At 42.1% G+C, this 20,948-nt stretch overlaps 1 protein-coding gene across 2 annotated transcripts in view; it reads left to right on the forward strand.

The window, feature by feature from the left end:
* LOC124155806 (optomotor-blind protein-like) overlaps positions 1–20,948 on the forward strand; it is a 433,776-nt gene that overhangs the window by 204,529 nt on the left and 208,299 nt on the right. The window contains exon 3 of one of the 2 annotated variants that reach the window (XM_046529926.1): positions 1,238–1,391. In XM_046529926.1, the coding sequence (XP_046385882.1) occupies positions 1,238–1,391 (154 nt within the window). Of the gene's footprint in view, positions 1–1,237; positions 1,401–20,948 lie in introns of both variants that reach the window. The other variant, XM_046529924.1, reaches the window with a different exon arrangement.

A 20,948-nucleotide genomic window follows, 5' to 3' on the forward strand; every position in this document is an offset into this window, starting at 1 on the left:
ATTGAAGTACTAAAATGAAATGACTTTGTAAATGTCGAACAGATTTTTGGAAAATATTCATAATTCCGTCTTAAGGTACTAAATTGTGAATAAATCTGATATTTTGGACAGATAAATATAATATTTGAATGAGAGAGCTTTGTTGGCATTGAACATGGGCCCGCATGTCCTATTCATTGCGATGACCTGAAAAAAACTTAACCTCAATCCCTGCGAATCAACTTAGCTCCATTTTGCATGTTTGGTGTGTATTTATTTGAATTTGGATCATTAACCAAGTGCATGATTGCTCAAACTCACGTGACTACCCATTTACACAACCATGGATTGCATGATTGCCTTTCTATGACTTTCGCCATATCTTTTCTTTGCGCTTAACCTGGGTTTGCTGCAATATTTAATGGCATTAAAGAGTGGATGAATATTTTCTGATTCATTGTTCTGCATATTTACAATTTTTTAATATATTAAATCAGAGCCAATGGTATCAGATCAATTACGTTGGTGGTTTGTGCATTTATTTCCTCTTTTATTCTTTTGAAGTTAATAATTTTTTTATCTAGTAATTATCTAATCTAATAAAAAATGTGAATTGAAAGATAAACACTGCAATGCAAGGGTAATTCAAAATACCAGTTTCATGAATACCATATGAATTGCCCAAAACTGGCAATTAACGGTTACTCCCTTCAATATTTAAGTAGTTTATGAAAATAAATTCTATTTAAATTAGATTTGCTGATTTGGTATTCACTGAAGTACCTTTATGCCCTTTGCAAATGCATGCCAAGGCGTTTTCTTATTTGCCAAAATATTACAAAATATCCAAGTTCCAATCTTTCTTTACTTTTTTCATAAGATATTTACCCTTATGTTTTTCTTAAACATAACTAACCTTGGGGAAACCCTAGCGAGGCTTTAAATTTATTCCATAAAAATGAACTCAGTGCCCTTCATTATTGCAAGTTATAATGCAACTTTCGAGAAAATAATAATGTGTCAAATCTTTAGCATGGAAATTTCTTAAGAAGTACCAAAATGCATGAATTCAGAAAGTCAAGAATGTCAAGTTCAATTTATCTGACGAGATTCCACAATCATCAGCTTGAATATCCTTCAGAGTCGAGATGTTCTGCATGTCTTGCATGATAAGTGTATTTGTTTTGTATCGCTGCGTGTGGTTTTGTTTCAATGAGCATTTCACTAAGCATTTCTCTCTCTTTCTCTCGCTCGGCAGCCGGTGGATGGTCGCTGGGAAGGCCGACCCCGAAATGCCCAAGAGGATGTACATCCACCCAGACTCCCCGTCGACGGGGGAGCAGTGGATGCAGAAGGTAGTCTCCTTCCACAAGCTCAAGTTGACGAACAACATCTCCGACAAGCACGGCTTTGTAAGTACTGTACGTTGTATCCGAACATTATTACAAATTCTCTAAGTTTAAATACTTTACCATAAGGGCATGTCATGCATTCCCGGAGAGTTCAAGAACAGCTATACCAGCCGTCATCTTCCTCTATACTTGCCCTTCCATCAGGTTTATTTATTTTTTTTGTTTGAAATTCGACAGAAAGTCACCAGTGTGGCAATATAAAACTGGAATAAATTTTGTTTTAACCCGACGATTGAATCTGGTGGCTGAGAATTGATTTAGATCATCTTTTCTCTATTGTCCCTACTCAAAAAAGATCCAATTAATGGAAATTTCTTTCATCATTGCTTAAAAAAATACTATGGGGCAGCTTGAGGATTCAAGATTTGGGATTGTTTTTGCTGTTCTTTTACTTTGTAGGAAATATTAGTGCGTATGAATTAGAAGTAATATTTGAAATGCATCTGGTACTCTCGTTAAATGGTGATGGTCTCTAGTTTATCTGAATATAATATGAAGTAGTGTACAATTAGAATTGCATTGATGCGCGAAATATCGATTAAGTTGTACATAGCGCATGTAACGTTATAACAGCATGAAATTGTTTTTCAATAAATATGAGTATAGTCGGAAAAACTTGGGAACTATAATAATCCATTCCATAATCGAGGAAAATAATATGTTAGGAATGATTATTCCATTTCTGAAAAATTGTTTTGTATTATTTTTTTAATGAGTGTTAGGCGATGACATTCTTTATATGTCAATAATTTTATTTTTTATTTATTTTTGCTGTAACTACGACATTATCTGCGTAAGAACTAGATAGTTAAAGAAAAATTAATTTCAACTTGACTCGAAATAATTACTCGCAGTGCGTTGCAGATTGGTAGAATATATTTTAGATGCGATATTCAATCTGTGATTTACCCAGAGGATTTTTTATATTTACGGCCGTTGAAAAAACCATAAAACTATTGCAAAGGAAAACATGTAATGCCCTTGAAGCTGTGGATAAACGTATAATATTCTAAATTAATAAGTCCATCACAGACTCGTCCATTTTTAAGTGATTAAATTTACCCAGCCGTGATGATTTATTTGCACCGAGTCCATAATATCACCTTTACATCTCGAAAGCATTAAGTCACATCTAGGATTATAGCCAAGTTTATAAGGGCCATACTGGTAAGGTACGAGCACAGAGGCTGAGAAAAGCCTTTGGCTTATGCGAGGTGCTAAAAGCGTTCCGAGTGTCGGACCCCGGGTGTTATCGATGCACCGTGCGTGTTCGCCGCGAGTTCACAGTTTCAGATGCGCTATATAGGTTTAGCACATGAGTCGTGCAGCGGGAACTGAAGGAGAGTCACACTCCGGCAAGAGTCGTCCGAAAGGCCGAGCCATTGCCGCCGTGCGACCGAGAGAGTGTAAGAACTCTCTCTCCTCCTTTACTTTTTCTCCCCCTAATACTCTCTTTCTATCTCCACACACTCTTCAGATCCCTCTCCCCTTCGAACTTCTTCTCCTCTCCTCGTTCCTTCCTCGCGGGTTTGTTTTTTTTTATTATCTTTTTGCTCCTGTCGCGGTGGAAGTTTTCTCTCCCCCCCCCCTCTTTTCCCACATGGCTTCGTCCTCCCGATTCGTCGAGAGCGGTCGTCCAATGGAAGGCCGTCTTCTTTCTCACACCCTCCCCTTAACACCTCAACCCTTTTTCAGACTCCCACTCCACCCCACCACCACCTCCCTCCAACGCGCTTAAGAGATGGAATAAACCTACCTCCCCTCCCAATCTCCCTCCCTCCCCCCTCCACCCCGATACCTTCACTCCTCATTGTGCCCGCCACCCACCTCCCCTCCTCCGCCCCGTGCCACCCCTCCCTCGCCCCCCTTCCCTCACCGAGCTTCCTCACACCACTCTTTTCGCTCTCCTTCCCCTCTCCCCTCTTATCTACCTTCCCACCTCAATTACAATAAGTTTAAGTCATTCCTTCCTCTTCCTGCTACCTACTGCTCCCTCCCGGCGTCCACCTCGGAAATTCGATTATTCCGCGGTGCAGCCTGGGTTATGCACGTGTGAGCGCCCCTTTTTTAATTTATATAATAAGTAATATGCTCGCCAGTATTTTTCATGTATGCACATATGTTTTGCTAATTCTGCTCCTTACGCTATGTTGTTTGGATTTGAATGGACGGAAAAGTGACCGTCCTCGGCGTGCTGCCGTTTATTAATACACACACCTGTACTTTTATGGATGCAGTAAATTATGTATGATATGTGTTGGTTTGGACTGGATAATTGAAGGTGCGCGTTTATGATATCTTTAATGAACAGTAATAATCCTCCTCGGTAGGGCTTATTGTGAACGTTGTTTTCTTAAATAAAATGAGATAAAAATATTTCAGTACAATTGACAGTATCTCTCAATAACTCTCCCGGCGCATACTTCCAATGTTCAGTCTCACCTCAGTCGAAGGAGTTGTTATCATTTTCTAATTTTTTCGCCCACGCGCCGTTAAAGGTGGATGTTATCCTCGTATAATCATGTTTTTGCTCTTAGGTATGCTTACCTGTTGTGAATAAATAAGTAATATGGAAGTCAATATTTTTGTGAATTCATGTTTTTGGGACGGATATTTTCTTAGATAATTATTTGTGCTCAGGAGTATTTTGCTGGGGATATTTTTTGGGGAAATTCCATAACTCAATTAATGCAGAATACGTTTAGATGCATTAATTTGGTATAATAATTTTCCATGAAGTGGGTGTAATATAGCTGTTTGTAATTTTTTGAGATATATTATTATTGAGAGACATGGAAAACCCTTAAGTTGAAAATAATGACATATCATTGTGAGTCACTCACAGACATTTAATTATTTAACCTTGTTTCTAATATTTATTGGTAATTTTCGATGATATCTGGAGCTCAGTAGCTTTCTACCGAAATAAAGGGAATGTTTAAATATCGAACCTGGTGAATGGAATTTTTTTAATGCCTCTTGCAACCAGTTGTTGAAAGTAGTTTCATGACTTTAATTGAGGCTGAAAGATGTGTTTCTCATTATTAAAAGTTCATTTTCGCATAGAAATAATTGCATCGCACTCTACAATGTCGTCCTACATGAACCCATTTCATGGGCCATTATTATCGCTCTCGTTTATTATATTTCTAAGTATCAAACTTCGTTTCATACATGTTTCCTGGGGATACCGGAGAGTTTGCATCAGGAGCTTTTGCTACCTGTAGTACAGTCGTTCGAGAGAGGTTTTGGGAGAAGATATTCCTGTTTGCACAGCACAGATACCAGGAGCTACCTTACCCTGTCATAACTTTTCACCCAGATGCATCGCACTCCCGCCCAGCAACCTCTTCGCCTTGTCTAATACATCTCCACCAAACTCTCCCCTAACCTGCCCACGCCTTGATAACTTGAGCCTCCGCTGAAAACAAGAAGTTACCCCTTTGCGAGAAATATTGAAGTGGTAGCTCATATTTGAGCGCAATTTGCGATGGCCTTCATGAAACACAATAGACTCTTGCACACAAGCTACCATGATGTAGAATTTCACGTTATTGTCTTTAAATTTCATGATATAATCAGAAAGGTTCTCGTAATAAATGGAAGCTTGAATGCCTTCTGCAGTAAACTTATAAGGTGGCTCGTAGAATGTGTAGATGGTTGATTAGCAAATTGTTTGTACGTTTCTCCTAGGAGGCATTGTCATGTTCGTTTCCAGCTGGCGAGTTTTATCAAGATCTTTTGGGAATGACTAATGTCCTGTAGTGTCAATATGTGCTCCAACTGCTTTTCTCGAAATATATAGCCATAATATAGAAGGTAATACGTGCGAGACTTCGTTTGAGATCAAGGAGAAATTAGTTATAAGTTAACTATGACCAGAGCATGCTTTTAGAAAGATGGCATGATTATCAAATCATTCTTTTGAATAGTAGAATAGGATGTTTTATTCGAACGTTTGCGTTTCAGATTTCAGTCATATTATATTTCGGAATCAAATGATATCAATCCTGGGTTAATTGGCGACTTTTAAGGAATTCAACTACTGCTGCATTGCATCAAAATTGAGTTCAAATACAAACATGTGTACTTCGGAGATAAAGGCCAACTTTTTGTGAATTGGATTATTTTGAATTTCTTAAAGGGAAGTTGAACTTGTATTTATACTCTTTCAGTTGTCTGTAACAGAGTTACAAATCCAATATCCAAATGGGGGTTATTAGTACGAGCCCGGAACTCTATTTTTAGTTCGATGTCACAGTCATTTCGTAAAAATAGCATTTTGACTAAAATAGTTCTCTCAATATTATCCATCGAGTATAAGGTGGTATTTCAGTTTGTCCACCCTGCGTAGACTATTAATGTGCTGGGAGTACCGTTCTCCCCATCAAAAACGTCTGCTATCTGATCAAAAATACGCATTTCATGCCAGGATTGGACCGAGATTCGCCCCAGCATAAGCTTTCATACAAGCTTTTAAATCATGCCTAAAATTTATGCATTTTCGTGCCGCCGTTAATCAGATTCGAATCCGTCATCGGGGGACTTCAACGGGTGCGACCCAATGTGCTCCGTCTTGAAAGACCCTCTTAAAAGCCTCCGTCCTAGATCCACGCGGAGATAAACATTAAACCGGGCTCGGTGCGTTTTCTCGAAAAATTTCGATCGGCACACGATAATGATCCGCTAACGAGAGAAGAAGCTGTGGAAAATAACGCGTCCAGGGCTAGGTTTTATGCGTCCCATAACTCCCCCGCTTCATCGCTTCATGAGGACGATTTGAAATGCTTTCCCTCCGCACGCTACGCTATGGGGACCCTCCCACGATAGGTACAGGGTTGAGCCATTTGATCAGCTGTTTGGGCGGTGGAGGGCAAATTATGGCATAGAGGAATTACGAGCTTGGGAAGAGAGGAGTTATTTGAAAGGGAATTCCCAGGTGAGGCGATGTGCTCGGGTCATTCCGTAGCCTGTTGCTGCTGAAGGTGATTGGGAGGGGGGTGAAGTGGCTTCCTATGAGATCACAGGTGTACGCATAGGCGAATTAGTTAGACAAGTTAACGGGGATAATGTCAGTTCATTCTGCAGGTTATTTGCGTTTAGCTTTATTTTTCTCACAATGTTTTTATCGCAATACTCAATCGGTTGTTGAAATTGAGTATCCTAAGATCGTCGAAATAGATAAAGACTATGAATATAATGTTTAACCCTTTGAGAAAAAAATACCAAACTATCGAATAGGCAGATGACCATACCAAGGATTAAATTTTGGTGTCACGTACAGCCTCATTCGGTTGTCATAATGTGCTGTTGAATTAGTGTCAAGAATAATTCGTACTCGACAGCCTTATGTTACGAGGTGTTTATGAGCACTGATATCTAGAGAAGTAGTACCATCATCAGATTAAACCTTCATAAATTCTTATGCTCAAGATTTACCCTATCCTTGATGGTTTGTCGCATTAAATAATGGGAGTAAACTTGTCCTTGCAAAAATGTATCATATTTTAGATCATTTATCTAGGCCATTATGATCAATTATGTTAGAAACGAGGTTCTTTCGCGCATTTCGTACTTCTAAGTGGGCTCATCACATCAGTTCCACCTGTTTTTCTGGCGATATATTAGTCATTGCACATAAAATTTATCTCATCATTTTGAAATTTCCTGAGTATAGGCCCTTGCCAGCGTATGACTGTATCATAAATTTAAAAAATCTATCTTGGTAATCTCTTAGATTTAATTTTATATTTGAGGAACGGGAAAATATACAAAAAGGTTCATCCTTTATGCTTAGAAAATTTCAAGGTGAAATATTGAGTTTTCAATTTCTCCTTATACCATATCATATTTTGGGAGACAGCTCTCGATCCTCGTAATAATAATTAAATCCCTCCCAGATCAGGTTAGTGACTATGTGAGCTGTCGTCCGTGGAATATTTCACTTATCGATTTATATTATAATGAGCCAAGTTATTGACAAAGCCTCATGCTTCCCCTGAAACCAGTTGCCTGGAATTCTGAAATTAAGGGGGAGGGGGGGGGGGGGGAGTATTAAGGGGGTCCAAAACTAGGGAGGTCCAGGGGGGAACTTCTTTCAAAAACAGAGTACTAAGTGGAGGGTTCTAAACTAATTTTTACACTTTTCATAATCGAAAAAACTTTATTTTTAAAGAAATCTTTTGTACATTCATGATATTTCAATGTTTTGTTTTCTTTTATGATGAAGCAAAGTAATTGTGTTTTAATTTTTCGGTGGAGGGGGCATCTGGACCCCCCTCGTTACGCCATTGCCTGAAAGGGAACATTCCTTGTGAATTCGTGGCTGCGGTTTAAAGAGGCGCGGTGAATGGGATTCGTGCAAGGCGAGGAATGAGGGCGGACTCGATAGGAGGTGTCGCGCTCTGGGAGATGCTCTCTCTCTCTTTTTGGGTCGATACGAGTGCCCTCTTGAAAGACCCCGAATCACACCTCGGCGCCGCAGTGGTGACGAAACGCCAGAGTGAACGACACGGAGGAGAGCCAAGATTCCTGGGGCGAGTCGGTTCATCCTTTCTCTCTCTCTCCCTCTTTCCTTCCCTTGCCCCGAGGGCGAATCTCGCTGAATGGGCTGCAGCATCCGCTAAGTGTATCTGTCTTCTCATTTTCAGCAGTACCCCCCCTTGTTTCCCCCGAGTAGAAAGGCCGCACTTTGGGCGAACATTTCCTTCGCCTCGGCGAAAGTTCACGTGTGTATTTCGCGTTTCCTCTCAGCTCATCGGTGAAGCGTGCAGATGTAATTTCTTTCGCTACATTTTCTCACGAGTGTCTCCCGGTGCAATTCGAAAATCTGTTGTGTAGCTTCTTCATTCTCAGAATTCAGAAAATGGCCTGGTTCAAAACAATTTCTTTGTGTTAGAAGCTGCTCTGGTTTGGTGTGTTCTCCACAGGTATTATTTGTGCAGTTAGGCAAGCATTGTTTTCAACCAGCGTGAAATTAAACCGTCTTCCATGGAGTCTGGAGGTATCATCAAAGTCAAATAAACGAGACTCGTTTTTTGCTATTGAGATGCTATTATGTTACTTTTGTCATGTTTTCCATTTTTATTATTATATTTACCACAGGTGAGTTTCTTTGAGTACACTTACTGGAACTTTACAAATCACCCATTTAAGTGTCTTGATTCTGCATTTTATCTGATCATTTTGCGAACTGTGCCCTAATAATGGGAAGAAAGATACAATCTCAGCCTTCCACAGGTTATCTTAAGTGTTTTCAAGGTAAAAAATCGCTGATACTCCCCCTGAAATTAAAGGATTTGATTCGTCAGCACATTATTTAGGAGGGTCACTGCGTCTGCAAGCAGGCTCAGAAAATTATTCAACCTGTTCAGGTTCACCGTCAAATGCTTGACTCCAGACCGTGAGCACGCACTTGTTAGCTTGCGACGGGATTTCGACGGTGTTCCACTTTTTTTGTATTTTTTTTTTTTAAATCCGTGCCGCACTTGGTCAGGAAGCGCCCCGCAATCAGTATGCCTGACTCAACCAGATCAGCCAGACACGTCGAGTGTTTCCGTCTGGCGGCTACGTCGCCACTCGGGGTGATATCCCAGACAGCAATGTCGTCAAGGCACCCATCGCCTTGTTTATCGTCTCGAAGGCAGCTCGCTCCTTCCCAGAATTCCCGAAAAAGATGGCTCGATGCGAACTCGTATATACCTTTCTCTCATAATGAATAAAAAGGATCAGATGGGCTTGAAGTTGAAGAAGAACCGGGACTCCTTGAGACGGGGAGAGCCGCGCGCCGCGCTTTTCACCAAGTCTGGATGGCCCCCCAGCTCTCTTAGCGTTTTTCGCTGACGCCACGTGGCTGGGGATTTGAAGAATTCTTCACAATCATGGCGGCGTCGGCGGCGGTGTCTCAAGACGCCACGTGGCGGGAATTCTGGCGGGGCAGGGCGAAGTCACAGACGCCCGTCCTCGACGGCATCGGTGAGATGATGAGGGCGAAGATTCTGAGGAGAGCAAGGGGAGTTTAGAGGTTCAGACACAAGGGATGCGACCCCTCTCGCGACGTTAGTCAAGTGGTGGCGTCGGCGGCTGTGCGCGGCGCGACTCGATTGTTTTCATTTCACCGCGTACCTCCCCAGGGCGGCGCTCTCGTCGCGAGACGATCGCAGCCGATTTTTGCGACAGGTTGAAGTGCATTGCCAATATTTTTCAAGCCGTTCAGAATAATTTTCAGACTTGTTGGAGGAGGTGAAGAGGGTAGCGCGTGGGGTTGGGGGATTGATGTGAAGATGACGGCGAGATAAGTCGGAGAAGTAGGCTACTGGAACGCTGGGGATGAGCTTAATTGATCGCGTGGCGATGGAGATGTGTGTACATATATCGATCGTGGGGGAAGTTTGCTGGTCGTTGCCACGATTGTCCTCCCACGCATGTGTGAGACACCCCCACCATCGGTAATTAGAACGAATGTCGATGGTAATCTTAGAAACTTTGGCTCAGTTTTTCTCAATCATACTCGAAGCTCCACCTAAATATTTTGTCAATTACTCTGGAACTTGATTTGAATTTTTTGCCTTTTTTATCCATGACGACATTATTGAAAACAATATTAATCGGAATTTAAAATGATAGAGATTGACAGAATTCATTTGGAGTGGTTCATACTGAATACAAGACTTATTTTAAGTCTCATCTTATTAAGGTGTATTTGTTACTATTTCTTGTTTACATGAGTAATAGTTACAGAAGCTATCGAATATTATTACAGTTTTAATCACGCAAATTTATGATGCGCATTCACTCAAAACACAAGAGTAATTTTGAAAGTAATTGTGGCAGTGTTGAGGTTTATTTGAAAATTTTAACTATAATACTCACTTGGAATAGCAGCCACAGCAGATTAAAAATTGCAAAAAAGTTTTAGCTTAAATGACAGATGCCTTAAAGCAGAGGGTGGTGTTTTCGGGAATACATTGTAGCATTTAAGGTAGTTTTAGAGAGAATAAAATTGAAAAAGTCTCGTTCGATTCTGAATATCATGATAGTTGATTTTTTTACTGTTTTTTTCATGAATGATAGATATTTTGCTACCTGCTGATGACTTAAAAACCAATGGATTAGTTTTCAGGCATTCACTGTGGCGTTTAGGTTGATTTTAGGAAATACAAAATGGACAGAAACCTCTTTCCATTCTGTTTAGCATGTACTTATATTTCTTTTACGCATCTTCGAAGGAAATTTGTCTCTTTTTTGATAGTGAGTTCGAAAATTAACCTTGTCGATAGCATAAAGAGCACGTGAAATCAGCAATCTTCTCGGGGTGGAGAGCGTGCTTTTGATCGGATTCACAAGGCTCGCGCGCCCTCGGTGTGCTTATTTCAGCGGCTGGAAGGAGTGCTCTCCTCAGGGTCTTGAGATGTCTCTTTTGAAGGGCCATCGGATCCGTGAAGAGAACTCTCTCGATAATGTATTACTCGAGAGAGAGAGGTAAAAAAGGGAATATGAAAGATTAGTCGGGATACGGAATAACACGATCGTCTGTAAAATATCGGTGCTTGGTGAGTGAGACTACGAGTTTACGATTATCGCGGTCGTTAATAATCATACCGGGGTCTTTGCCCTGTCATTGATCTTGTTAGATCATGACATTGGGGAGTAATTACGTGTCTGGTGCAATAATTTAATGCAACGCAATCAGTGTGGAGCTAGCATTTTTCCACAATTCTGATGAATGAAAATTTTATGACTCACCCCCATACACTACTCTTCCTAACGCCTAATATTTCGTGAAATTACGAGTATATTTATAAAATCAATTTATTTTCGCAGATTATGATTTAGCAGCGATCAATTTCCTGTGTTACTTTTTCTCACAATAAAATTAAAAATAGGAACGGCGGTCAAAGGACCATTTCATTTTAAACCGCTGAATGAAATCAAAAGCAGAATTTTAGATGGTAATCAAAATAATACTTCATCGACGGAAAAATGTTTTGGGTAAGAAATAAAAGTTCCTTGTCAAACTTGCTTGAGGTTAGTAAGATATTTCCATTCTTCCGAAAGAAGACCGTGTACAATATCATAGTACTGTAACTTTGAAAATAATTTAAAGTGGAGGAGAAGATGACAAAGTAGTCGGCCAAACACTGTGGCTTCATGCTAACAACTTTCATTAAGACTCATTTGCATAAGTCCACGCATAATTTTCCCCACGGTAATGGTTCATTTAGTTTGCGATAATATGGAGTGCGTAAGGAGAGTAGTTTCAGTGAAGAGGGTAGGTAAGATGGCGGGGGCGCGCACGGGTGTGGGGTTTGGAGGGTGGCCGTGGGGTGTGGGGGACAAGAATCGCTTGCTCCGCCTCGACAAGCCACTACACTCGTCTTGGAACGGAGCACTCTTCCCTTTTATCACCACTCTGCCATTGAGGGCCAGCCTTTTACTCTCCGGACGACCTCTCCCGTGAAGGCGGGAAGGTCACTGATGACGTCCAATAGCTGCAGAGAGAGAGAGAGAGAAAGAGTCAAAAGGGGCCGAGAAGAGAGTAAAGTGTATAGGATGGTCAGACGAAGTCTCCCCTCAACCTCGAATCAACATTTCTGTGAGGAAGGTGCCAATAGCCTCACTCTCATCTTCCAGACACATAGAAATTAGCGACCATCCGTCAGTGCATTCTTCGTGCATTTTTTCATTTACTTTTTGGCCTTGTGAAGTTTTTACAGTGGTTCTTTTATAGATTAGACAGGTGTTTCGAGTATTCCTCTGCAAACGTTCATTTTTTTGCTAAAGAAAGTTTATCCAACGTTTCAGGCGGCTCCCGTAGGTTCATTGCTTCAGTCATTCGAGATCATGTTCGAGATCATCGAACCGAATGAGAGCGAATACGATGTCGAAGATACCACCCATTCCGGCATATATGGACGTTCGTGGAAGATTAGTGGAAAAAATTGTTAACTTTTTAGGACCTTTTAGCTATGCCGATACAAAGTAGTAGGCCAGTGTACTTTTCAAAGGTTTTCTGTCACCACCGGATTTTACGTCAAATCTTGTTGCTTTTTAATGTTCCGTTCTCGTTAGTGTTCCGTAGACATGCTCCCTCCAAAAAGGCCAGTGCAAAGAAAGTATACTATGGAAATCTTTCTAATTAACTTCTGTAGATTAAGAAACAAGATGAAAAAAGTTAAATCGTGATTAATTTTTTTCCGATATGGATCGCGTATTCCGGATTATCGCGGAGGGTCGTTTGCGGCGGCAAGTCCCCTGGTTTATGAAAATGAAATTTTACTAATGGCCTCGCAATTCCGTAGGTGAAGCGATGATCCTTTTTTTCTGCATGGAAGGGGTTTTCTCTATGTATCGAAGGTAGACCCAAGGCGGGGTAGCCTACGGAGAGGGTGTATATAATCTGGAAAAAATTCCACCTATTCTACATTTCCTCGCCTTCCGCATCACACCCTCTGCCGACTCATACAGGGGACTCATTCTTTTATATTTTCATCCCCCAAACCACCCCATCTTTCCCATCTCGTTTTCTCCCTTTTATCTTTCCCTTCCGCCAGCACACAGCTCTCCCTCTGCAACCAATTCCCATCATCGCGGACACCCATAAAGGACATCCCGGACCGATTCCCTCTCATCTGCCCCAAGAGTTTCTTTCTTGCCGTATTCCCTCCCACCTCACGTTATCACCCTCCCACGTCCACCGAGGATCCTTCCCAGCCCCCAGTAGCGACGCCGCTGGGGTCCCTCGGCGAAGCGGCGATGGCCTCGGGGTGCATCAGATCCGCCGCGCTACTTCCCTCTTGGACCCACGCCGTTTCCTGCTTCCTCGCCGCTAACGCCCCAATCATCATCTTCTCCACGTCCCGTGGCTCTTTCTTCCCGTAATTATTTTTTTAAGGCAGGCGCCCATCTAATTCCAGAAGTCCCTGTGCCCACGTAGGCTATCCTTTTTAATACCCCAGAACCCGTCGTCGTCAAATTTTCTTTTAATGCCATCTCAGGGACGGTCCTCACGTCTCGTGTTTTTGCTTGGGTTTACTCTTCATATTCGTGCAAGACGTTGTACTAGAGGTCTTACGAGCGTGGGGATTGAATACTAGTACTATTTTACTGCTTATATGGCCCTGGTTCAAATACTAAGCAATAACCTGATTCTTTCTGGATGAATCTCGAATACTACGTCCGTCGTTTAGTTCTCTTGCCGTCCTTAATCAAGGAAGATCTCAGGCCGGTAGTGATCTTCTCTCCTTCATGATATCTAGATAACTGTTCTCCCAACTTGGAGCTAAGATTATTTAGAGACGATATTGAAGTTTTATGAAACATTTTCTCTGTTCTCGGAGACCTCACTGATTATTCAGAGGCCTACAATTTGTTTATCAGTAGCATTTGCACTCCGGGCGAGGTTTCAACGAGGGAAAATCATCTGCCTTGACCTGGATTCATACCGATATCACCTGATGAGACCGTGAGATCTTGAACCAATAAGACACAAATACCAACAAATAACCCTAACCGGTTTCTTGAGGAATTAAACAGACCTTGATCGGTTTTGTGCTCAACCACAGCCTCTCGGACTATTCTAGTTGACTTGCACAGAATCATACTTGGGTTGATTTTACATAATGTTTTATTTATGGGTGGGATCGCTGGACGGTATTTAACCCAGCCGTGTTCCAGGCGCCAGAAATGTTAAATCCATGCCACCATTGGCTTTATATTTTGCATTTTCTTTAGCTACGTATGGAATTTCTTGGCGATCCGGTGCTAGATATAGTTTTGTTTTTGTATGCGTTGTAAATGTAATCCCGATATTGAGATTCCTCGTGTTTTGGCCGTGCATATTGCCTTTTCATTCTCCGACTCATGTGGACTCGAAGTCTCATTCCATTCATGTGCTGCATTGAGGGAACTATTTCTCTGCCACTTTCCCCGCTCTGTTCTTCCTTGGACCACACACCCTACGTTATGTCGTTAATCTTCCCTCGTTCGTGTCTCTCCTCTCTCTCCCTCCCTGCATCCACATCTTCCCGGCCAGACATTTCACATTCATCCTCCACACTTTCATCTCGCCGACCGCGATTATTGCTTCTCCCGCGGTGGTCCCGGGCTCGACCCCAGACCCGCGAGAGAGCGAATTATACTTTCAAAAAAGGACCACCGTGGTGGTTTTAAAGACGTGTTTTCTAGTTCATCCCTCCCACCGCCAGACCTCCCGTCTTCCCGGCGCAATGCTATCCATTTGGCGTTGCTCTTGTCTCCTCCATACCCGTTAGCGTCTCTTAAATCTCTCCCAGGCCTGAGCGTCCTTTGCAAGAACGTCATGAGATACTCTTTACCCTCCGGATCCCTTTGCACACTAGTGGAGGGTAACAACCTCTTTATGCGTACTCCCGTATGAGCTCAATGTTTAATTCAACCGCGAAAATTTATCTCTTCATTCGCATCTTTATCTCGTGCAGCCGAGTTGGAAAGGTTAGGGTGATTTGACGTAAGTTAACAGTCGTCTGAATGGGTTTATGCGTCTCAGCTCTTATTTAATTCCTCTTTGTTCTTCACCACTGGCAGATCTATTGGGGGGGGCTGAGGGGGATATTGCCCCCCCTCTTGGACATCCAATTCACACTAGATAGAATGGTAATTTTTGTTCGGACCCGCAATACTTCTGGGAGTTTATCCCATATTTAGCCCCACCCTTGTCCCTATCCTGGACCCGCTACTGTCCTTCACTACATATCTGTTGCTATTCTTTATGTTGTGTTTTCTGAAAAAAAAATTGAGTTTAGGGGTATTGCTATAAAAATATATTAGTCTATCTGGTGTTGAGAGTTATGGTTTACATTTCCAACGTTCTGATTTTTTTCTGCTCGAAGTGTCGAAAATGATTTGCGAAAGAAATCAAAGGTTCAAACTTGAAACATAAGCTCTCGCAGCGAGATTGCGCAGAAAGCGCAACACGTAGCTGCTCCCGAAAGTCTTTTAAACCCTAAGCAAAGGTTCTTAATGAAGAAAAAAATTAATCGAATAAGATTAATTTAAAATATATTAATAATGCAGTAGTGTGAGTGGAGTTATGATAGTGCCCAAAAACGTTATAGTTACTCACTTTAGTGGTATCTGCATTTTATTTTGAATTTAAAATAGGATATTATGGGACATTTTAGTCCCGTTCATTTCCAACAATTCACCAAGCGTTTATTTTTCGTGGAGGGAGGGGAAACCCATTTGTCTCGAGTCTTTCAATTTGTTTTTCACTTGGCGCTCTCGAGAATACGGCAGATGACGTAGAGTTCCTGTTCGCTCTGCTCAAGACCCGAGTTTCGTTAATGTGATGGTCGTGTTCGGCACGTTCACCCGTCTCTATTGTTTTTGGATGATGCTTCATTAATCTCAACTCCCGTTTATTTTTCTCTCCTCGGGTTTGGGCGAATGCATGAGCTCTAAAAGGATCCCTAAAATGTGTCTTGCAGCGGTACCTCGACCCCGGGGCGAAAAGTTTGCGTCCCGTCTCCCAACGTCTTCATCCTCGCCACGGTGTCTTCCGCAGCATGCGCTCCTTCCTCTGCATCTTAGGGGCGTTACCTAGTGGAGGGGCATCGTTGCAATCACTCCCACCTCCGAGCAATGAAAAATCATCACGTTAATTTACCTCGTAGAATGTAATATCAAGTGCTTCAATTAGACGATTTTCCAAGCGTTCTCCACTATTGCGGAGAGGTTCAACTCTCTTTCTCAGCGGCTTGTGGTAAACAGTTAATTCAGTGTATAAATTTCCTTGTACCGTCCCTGAAAAACCTGAGTTCAAACTATGTTTTATAGGATTACGAGGGCAAAACGGGCCGACAGAACCATCTGGTGAGATTAGATGACAGTTACAGCAATTTTCGTATTATTCTTGTGAGGCACTGGATTAAATTTTATAAGCTAAAGTGTACTTTCGAAGGCAACGATTTGGTATTGATTATCATGGAACTTAAAATTACTGCATTGAAATAAATTGCAATGTTGTGTGGTTATAAAAAAGAAACTGGCTTCTAAAACTACGAATGGTGCTGCTATTGAAATAGCTGTATCATTGGCACACATTTTGCTAATAAAATATAAACATCCTGTCGGAATATTTCAACATTATTTAACAATGTGTCGCTATTAGGTTATCCATAAATAAACTAGGGTTCAACTCCTTCGAATTTTTTTCTGTGTTACCCGTACGTGTGGAATGTTTACCCCTTCCCAAAGGCCTTTCTCTGGGCACGCACTTGCATCTTCCCCACTCCCCCCTCCTTTGGTCCATGAGACTTCCCTTCCGCCATTGGTCCGGCTCCTCCTCGGACATAAATCACTCTTGATAAAGACTTCTTCAGCTCCATCCTCCCTCCCAGACCATTACTCGCACTCTCCTCCAGCCTCCACCATTCTCCCTTCCACGAGAACCCTACTTTCTCGATGAGGATTCTGTAGCCCATCTTTTTCCATCCTCCCCAACACTCTCTGGATCTGACTGCTTCCCAGACGCCGTTCTTTGCCGTCTTACCCCCCCACCCCACCCCTTCTCCCTCCTCGCGAGTCTTATTTTCTTTCGCCCCCATCCACGGCGTCTTATCGGCCATTAGCAATTTGTTTTTATCGCTGCTTTTCATCCGGCGGACCTCACTTTCTCTCCCACCCATCATGCTGGCTGGCTGGCCCTGTCCCTCTCCTCCATCTCGAGAAGTGGTTGCTTTGTCTTGATTTATGCCCGGGCTACGGTTCGTTTTTGTTTTTGGTCCCGTGAGAGAAAGGGGTAGGAGAAGGAGAATGCATGGGATTCTGTTTTATCGCTGTGAGAGTGAGATAGCTTAGGATTTCCCTCCCCAATAATCTCCCTAGGGGAATGGAAACGTGAAAATTTCTTTAATGTTGAGTGAAAAGTAATGTCTATGCGTGCAATCTTTGTTCAGTTGAAACTGAGCTGTGTCTTATTCGTGGCTTAGATGGATAGGTTCGTGGTTTTGTAAGTTCTCACGTGATATCTTTGCGTGGTAAAGGTTCGTTAATAATCGTTCGGGGCAATAGCTTGCACCAAGCGTTTATGTTTCGTGGAAGGAGAGGAAATCCCGTCTTTCAATTTGTTTTCCACTTGACGGAGTAGTGTGAGATTAAATTTCGTAGTTATCCCCATGATTTATATGAGAATGTGGTTAAAATATTTATTGGTTTATCTATTATACTCTGGTTGTTTATCACAGGACTGTCACGATAAAAGTATATTCCCTCAGTGTTTCAGGACAGTGCAAAATACAGTCATTGAAGCGTCATGAGTAGAATGTGAGATCTGGTTCACATATCGTGAAGTTAGCACCTGCAGGATACTGGGAGAAGGACCCTGATCATAATGATCATCACTGGTCAAGAATTGTAAGATTGGTTTGACGCAGCCTCCGCTCAATTCTCCTGTCTGCTAATCTTATCACACCCACGTATTTCTTCTCTTTCACGTCTTTCTTTACCTGTTCCATACATTTAATTTGCAGCCTACCTTTTCCATTCCTGCTAGCCACATTTCCGTCGACCATTGTCTTCATCAGGCCTTCATATCTCAAGATACGGCCAATCAGGATGTTTCGTCTTCATATTTTTCATTAGGCTTCTCATCTCTCCTCAGTACTTCGTCATTACTTCATGCCTGCGCGAAATGTCGCGTTTCGTTCACGTGTGAACTGACCAGTTGCGAGATGTCTCGAAGCGGGGACCGACCAGTCCCACGCTGTTGCGCCCGATCGAGGAGTTGCCATTGATCTTCAAGGAGGTTCATTTGCATCGCTCGCCTAGGTGATGGCTGCAGGAATGAATAAATCGTGCCCCAGCGTCTCCTTCCCACTGGATCGGGACTTTTCCCTCCTCACTATTGGTCGCGCCGACTCCGTAATGGCTTGTCTCAACCACTCCCCCATCGCCCGAGTTTTTATCTCCCCTTACTTTTTTCCAATTTCCATTCGTCCATCGAGTTAAACTTTTTGCTCTCGGTCGTCTTCGGACTAATAAACCCTCGCACGTATAATATATATATTTTTTCTGTTTTTCATCCCTCCAGTCGAAGTCCGCCCATAATCTCTCTCTCAGGGGATTTTTGCGGAGTCTTATTTCACTGCTGTCACTAGCCACAACATCTCTTTCCAAGCCCCTCATCATCATCCTCCGCGTGTTTGGCGTTGTCTTTCGCCCTTATCTAACTCATCCCTGAACCGCCGTCCGTCCTCCCAGCTCATCTTGTATCGTGCTTTTATTTTGCCTCTCTCAGAGTGAGACCCCTTTCCCGTTTAACCTCTTTGACGAATTACTACACGGCCCTAAAACCCGGTTCGCAACGAATTAACTTGGCGTAAGTTGGAGTGGCTCAACTTGCGACCCGTACCGATGTCTGAAATAATCCATCATTCGCAGTTCAGACCGAACATTGATCGTGAAATCAATTTGTGAGGATACATGGAAAATAAATATTAGGTTCACTAATATATTTATTTATTATTTTATTTTACATAATAGATAGGTTTCATGCAATTGAGCCTGAAGTCATCAGCAAAATATATGTGGAATTTGGATTGTTTGACTATCATTGTGAAATAAATAAAACATCACATTTAACTTGCTACCCAGTAGATTATTTCATAGTAGGATATATTATTAACCATCATATCAACACATTAGTCGTCTCACGAAGTCTCACTCAATCGTTTTCATCATCGGCTAATTTCAAGATAAATTTTAGTTTTGCTCCTACAATGACTAGGCCATTCTAAGCATTTTTGAACTAGCACACGCCTTCTCTAGTTTACAACTCCATAGTTACGCCAATTGAAGCTGTGAAGAAAGCTTTATTCACAACAATTTAACTTGTAAATATAAAGCTGTAAACTTCAAAAATGTGTCTGTAAACCTTATTACGACGTAAATCGACGGATAATTAATGCTCATTCATTAATACTCAAATTGTGTCTGAAAATAAAGAAGCTGATGATAAATGAAGGTATTAAATTTTATCGACAATTATAAATAACTGAAAAAAGTCATCTAAAATTAATTTTACGAAAAATCCGCAGAGAACAAATCTCTCGCCTGATCAAGGCTCTTGGCCAAGGTTTTTGTGACTCTGTAGATTTTTCGCACAATTTGTGCATTGCGGTTGACTCCGTTAAGATATGACCGTGGCTAGTCGCGGTTTTCTTAAATTAAAATTGATTTTACGATTGATCCGTGGTCGGAGATGTATTTTCGCTTAATTTACTTATTGTCCTAGGCCATAATGAATTAATTGAGTTACGCCAAGTTAAGTTGCTGTGATCAAGGCTTCCTCCTTCTCCGTCTCTCGACGCCCCACCCCTCCTCTGGCGGATATATAGCGAAAAGCCTTCTTTCAAACCGACCCTCTCCGCCCCCGTCTCCCCTTCCCATTATGCTTGGCGTCCCATTTCGGACCGTTCCTTCCCCCGACCGCCCGCCAATGTCTTCGCCGGTTTTTAATTTTTTTATTGCTCCATATTTTCGGCCCGGTCTTTTCTTTCGTCCCCCTCTACCTCCGTTCGGATCCGTCCTCCAATTAAGAGACGGGGTCGCGACCGAGCTCCTCCGAATCTGTGCCTTCCAACATACACTTCGCTCCCTGTGCCCACCCTCCGATTCGTGGGATATGGTTTATTCAACCCGCATTCGACGGGCGGGCTTCGGAGGTAGTCTCCGTAGCTCCGTTTCTGAAGCCGTGTTGAGTTCTCAGTTTATCTTACCCTGGAGGCCAATTCTTTTGGCCATCCTTTTTCTCTATTTCAGTAATTTTCTAACACTTTGTTGGAACTCAAAGTAGATCCTCCTTTAGTTGGATTTTTAGAAGATTTATCGGCATTAAATTTGCTTTTTAACTGGACAAATTCTTTATTTCATTGCACTTGAAATTGTATTGCGTACTCGTATCGTATCGTTCCAGTCTGAGTATTTAAGTGGTGATACTTTTTTCTTGATTTCATGCCATACAATGGGAGTATTAGGTTAATTTTATAGGCTACATAAAGGGATGTTGTATAAATTGCCAATGTCTCAAATTAAGTGCCTGCGCTATTCATTGGTCATATCATTGTACTTCTTTCCGTAACTGTGCCCTCATTCCGTTGACTCGATTATTTAGCAGATTTTGATGGCTACTAATTGTCTCATTTAGTTTTTAAGTGCCATAACTCTCTCCAGGCCATTGTAAGAGCGAATTCGATTGGGATACAATTGTAACTTTTTGTAATGGAACCAGTTCGAGAAATGGTTACCTTAAATTTACCTCGAGGAAATTGCACGCTCAAATACTGATTATTTCATAGCTGCGGACTTTCTTTTACTATTTTCTATTGGTAGCACGAGGTGTTAGGCCTCGCGACGTGCCGCGGCGTCGTTGACAGTCGTTTTGCCGTGTCCATCGCCGCTCCATCGCCTGCGTTTTCCATTCTCGGAGAAGCCGGTATGTCGTGGACTCGTATTCAGAATGCTTCTCGCTTGTGAGGCACTCGATGAGACAGGCGCGGGGAAGACGTGGAAAAGGAAAAA

The sequence above is a fragment of the Ischnura elegans genome, chromosome 3 (assembly GCF_921293095.1).
Source record: "Ischnura elegans chromosome 3, ioIscEleg1.1, whole genome shotgun sequence".
Classification (NCBI taxonomy): domain Eukaryota; kingdom Metazoa; phylum Arthropoda; class Insecta; order Odonata; family Coenagrionidae; genus Ischnura; species Ischnura elegans.